A 4428-nucleotide genomic window follows, 5' to 3' on the forward strand; every position below is an offset into this window, starting at 1 on the left:
ACAAAGTAGAATAACTAAGCATGCTACGTACCATGTCCATTAGTGTACGATTACGACGCTCAGCAACTCCGTTTTGCTGTGGTTCGCCTGGCATACTGTACTGGGCCTTTATACCATTCTCTTCAAGATACTTAGCGAATGGTCCAGGTACTTGGCCGAATGGAGCATGTCTCCCATAATATTCACCCCTCAATCCGATCTCACTAATTTAATAGTGACATTATGCTGATTTTCCACTTTAGCCTTGAATATTTTGAATTTATCTAATGACTCGGATCGATCATGAATAGGGTAAATATAACCATAACGAGAGAAGTCATTTGTGAAAGTAATGAACGAGTCAAAACCATCAACAGACTTTACTGGGAACGGGCCACAAATATCAGTATGAATTATTTCTAATAGGCCCGAACTCCGAGTAGCTCCTTTCTTAATTGTCTTAGCGAATTTCCCCTTAATACAATCAACGCATTGTTGATCTAATTCTGAGAGATCTAATGAATGAAGTATCTCTTCTCTTATGAGACGCTCAATTCTCCCCCTCGAAATGTGGCCCAAACGACAATGCCACAGTTTCGAAGAAGTCTCATCATCACGCTTACGTTTATGCGATACATCATCCACATTCATTGCAGAATAAACATTATCAAGAGAGAGCAAATAAAGATCGCCTTGCAAATGACCAAGGCCCACACTTAAATTATGAAATTTAATGTTGCACACAGAGTTGCCAAACTCACAAATATGTCCCGACTTATCTAAACGCGAAACAGAAATAAGGTTTCTCTTCAAACTAGGAACATAAAGAACATCATGCAAACTAAGGTTGAAGCCGCCTGGTAACTCCAAATCGAAGCTCCCAATGCCTTCAACCTTCACTTCGTTGACATTAGCCACTCTTAGGCTTCGGTCCCTCTCTCTTATAGTTCGAATCGAACTGAATACCTGCCGTGAATTGGAAATGTGCACAGTGGCACCTGAGTCAATCCACCAAGTATTAGGAGAAAAATTCAATAAGAATGATTCATCAATAAAAGATACATAATCAGTAATTGTACCTTTGTTTTAAGCCACTCCTTAAATCCATGGCAATCCTTCTGCTCATGTTTATGTGACTTACAGAACTTGCACAGCCTCTCATTAGAGGTCTTCTTATGTGACACGGCCTTACTCTTATGGCCCTTAAACTTTCTCTTATGCTGCCTGCTGCTGCCAGACTCAGCCTAATGCTTAGGAGTGTTGCTCATGATAACACGCCCAAAGCGCTTGCTGACCATGTTGACAGCATCCTTCATCCTTTCAGCTTTCTACCTTTCTTCTTCCTCAACACAGTAGCTAATGAGCTCAGCCATGCTCCAAGTCGCCTTCTGAGTGTTGTAGCTTATTTTGAAGTGATTGTAATGTACAGGCAGAGAAGTCATGATGAAGTGCACTAGAAAACCATCAGAGATAGCCATATGCAGTGTCTTCAGCTTATTTGCCATGTCACACATGCTCATAATGTGCTCACTGATTCCACTTTGCCCATCATACTGTGAAGTCAGCATCTTCATGATCATGGTGCTAGCATAAGTCTTGGAAGAACTCTTAAAGTTCTCCTCCACCTTGGCAAGGTATGCCTTGGCGCTCAGATCATTACCATCCTGGTCCTTATCAGGAATAGCACCACATATGGCCGGAGTGATCGTGTTCTTAATGATCATGTTGGCCATCCTGTCTGATCTCTCCCACTTCTCAATGGCAGTACGATCACCATTGGGATCAGCGGGCTCTACTGACTTGTCTTGACGTAAGGCGAGATCATACTCGCACACAGCAATGGCAACATTAACATCTTTATACCAGCTTGGATAGTTGGTGCCATTCAGGGGCTCAATGGATTTCAGGTAGCCCGTCACAGTGTTCACTGAAAATCATGAGAACAATAACTTCATTAAACTCACAATTAAGATGCGCATAAGAAGTATGAAATTAACCCTACGATGGTCTGATTAAAATCATACATAAATTTCAATTTGCATCACCGATGGGGAAAACAAACAAAATTTATCATTAAAACTCATAATTAAATCAACGATGGTCAGAATTAATTACAAGTGCTCTAAATAAACTTCCCGATGGTTCTATTTAAATAGAGTGCATCTTAATTGCTTATGGTGGATGAACATAATTTTCAGCGAATAAATGCAATTAAAACATGATTAAAAGCATTTACATAAGTCATGGAAAAATAAATAAACATAATGCTGGTAATTAAGTGTAACAGAAATAAATAAATAAAGCCTTTAACATAAGCAGCAATTAAATTAAGCTTAAAACATTAAAAAATAGTAAAGAAAAAGGCTTTATAACTTGAAACTGGGCTAAAACTCATAAAGCAGACCACAAACTCAATTTGGCACACGAAATTCCACCCGCGTGCGCGGCCCATAAGCACGCAAACAGCCCAGTTCGGCCCGCCCCGCGGAAACCCTGACGCGAGGCGATCTGGACCCTTCATCATGATCCAACGGTTACAAACTGATTTAGTGCCATATAAATAGGGTGAGCTGCTATCTAAGAATCCTAATCTAGCAGCCTCACTCCTCTTTCTTTCTCCCAGCCCCGAGCTGCCGCTCTCCATTGTTGTCTGCTCATGTGCCCGGCCACTCGCGCACCTAGCGAGCGAGCCATCTGAGCTACGCTCAGTCCTCGTCCGGGACGAAAGCAGTTGGGAAGCGGATAATCACGCACAACGGCACAAGCCGTGCGGTTTCAAGTGGTCACTCGCTCACCCCTTGTTCATGCCCGGAAGAAAATCAGAAACGGAACGACCCACCCAGGGAAAATGTGTTTGCTACTCCTACATTGGCCGTTTTTCTTTTTTATATTTAAAAAAATAAAAATTTCAAAAATATATGTCTGTTTTGAAATATTTCAAAAATACCCCCCGGTCGCCCTCCCATAGGGCGACAGGCCCTAAGTGTAATTTTTTTCTTCAAATTTGCAATGAGGTCCCTGGGAAAAAAGGGGCATGCCGCCCCCCAACGAGCGACAGGGGGGCCTGTCGCCCCCCCCCTCGGGCGACCACTGGGCCCCGCCCATGGGCGCGGCAGGGGGGCCTGTCCCCCCTCCCCCCCCCCCCCCCCCGCGGGCGAGAGGGGGGCCTGTCACCCCCCCTCGGGCGACCGGGGTACCCCCCTTATATAAGGATCCGACCCCCATTCCCTCCTCATTTCAGCCCGAAAATTCAACCAAAAATCCTGAAAAAAAGAGAGGGGTGAGGAGAAGGGAAACGGCGAAGCCCTGCCGGATTCAGCACTTGTGATCTGCAGGTTAGTACATTTAGTTTATATATTTTTCCATTTAAGTACTACGCATTTAAGTAGGAGTAATTTAAGTAGGGGTGAGTAATTTAATTTAATTAGTGCTATAGTAGAACCATTTAAGTAGGAGTTTAATGATACTTTAGTTTGTAATTACGTAGTACTAAATTAATTTAGAAAATTAGTACTACGCATTTATTATTACAATTGCAGTACTATTAGAGACATGTTTATAAATTAATTATTATTTAGAATAAAATTTGGCATATGCAGTATAGAATTTGAGTGTCATCACATAGTTATGAATACTTATACGTTGTAGTTGAATTTCATACTTAGTTTTTACGAATTATTGAATAAGGTAGTGAAGTAAAGAGTATAACTCGATAAGTATTATGTGATATACAGATATGTCGAGCAAGATGCAGTTTCAAGTATTTTATGGTGACTACAATGTTTTGTATGGGCCAAATGGAGTAGATCTTTCTGCCTTTAAGTGCACATCTAGCCTCATAGATAAACCTCTGGAAAGGAGTTTTGGTTCCATATATAAGTGGCTGCAGCGTGGGTTCCGTGTTGATCCGTTGACACATGTGATCACCGTCCAGTCTCTTGTTAATTGGGAGGTAGAAAGTGATGTGTGTTTCATTATCGTGATCTGTTCTGCCATGGCACTGCATGTGTGATGTGTGTTTCATTATCGTTGTATTATGATGTAAAATTTGATGGTTCACATTATGTAATGCATTTTTTAGTTCTTATTTCTTATCGTTATATTAATTAAATGTGTGCTTTTTAGTATTCTAGTGACATGAAAAGCTCCGAGGGCCATGTCCGTGCCCAGCAGAGGGCTAAGAGGGTCCGACGCCCTAGGGGTGGTTAAATATATCTGATGTTTATTTGTAATGAGATAGCTGTGGACTGCTTATTTATACACTTCAACGTTCGCCTCTGATCACTCTCGTATTTTCCATTACATACAATAGACGATATGTTTATACTTCGATGCTCCATTACGACTAAGTATGATTCAAACTCGACATTATGTACATATCCAGTGAATGCAAGTTAGGTACGAGACATACATACAAGCATAATACAACATTAACAATACTAAATGCGA

General features: G+C 41.4%; 1 protein-coding gene across 1 annotated transcript; it reads right to left on the bottom strand.

Moving 5' to 3' along the window:
- Positions 1-1307: 1307 nt before the first annotated feature.
- Positions 1308-2673, bottom strand: LOC120700712. The gene is made up of 2 exons (XM_039984951.1): positions 2658-2673; positions 1308-1906 (listed from the first exon to the last, which is right to left on the bottom strand). Exons 1-2 carry the CDS (start codon positions 2671-2673, stop codon positions 1308-1310), a joined length of 615 nt encoding a protein of 204 aa, XP_039840885.1.
- Between the last annotated feature and the right edge of the window lie 1755 nt (positions 2674-4428).

The sequence above is a fragment of the Panicum virgatum genome, chromosome 3K, assembly GCF_016808335.1.
Source record: "Panicum virgatum strain AP13 chromosome 3K, P.virgatum_v5, whole genome shotgun sequence".
NCBI lineage: Eukaryota > Viridiplantae > Streptophyta > Magnoliopsida > Poales > Poaceae > Panicum > Panicum virgatum.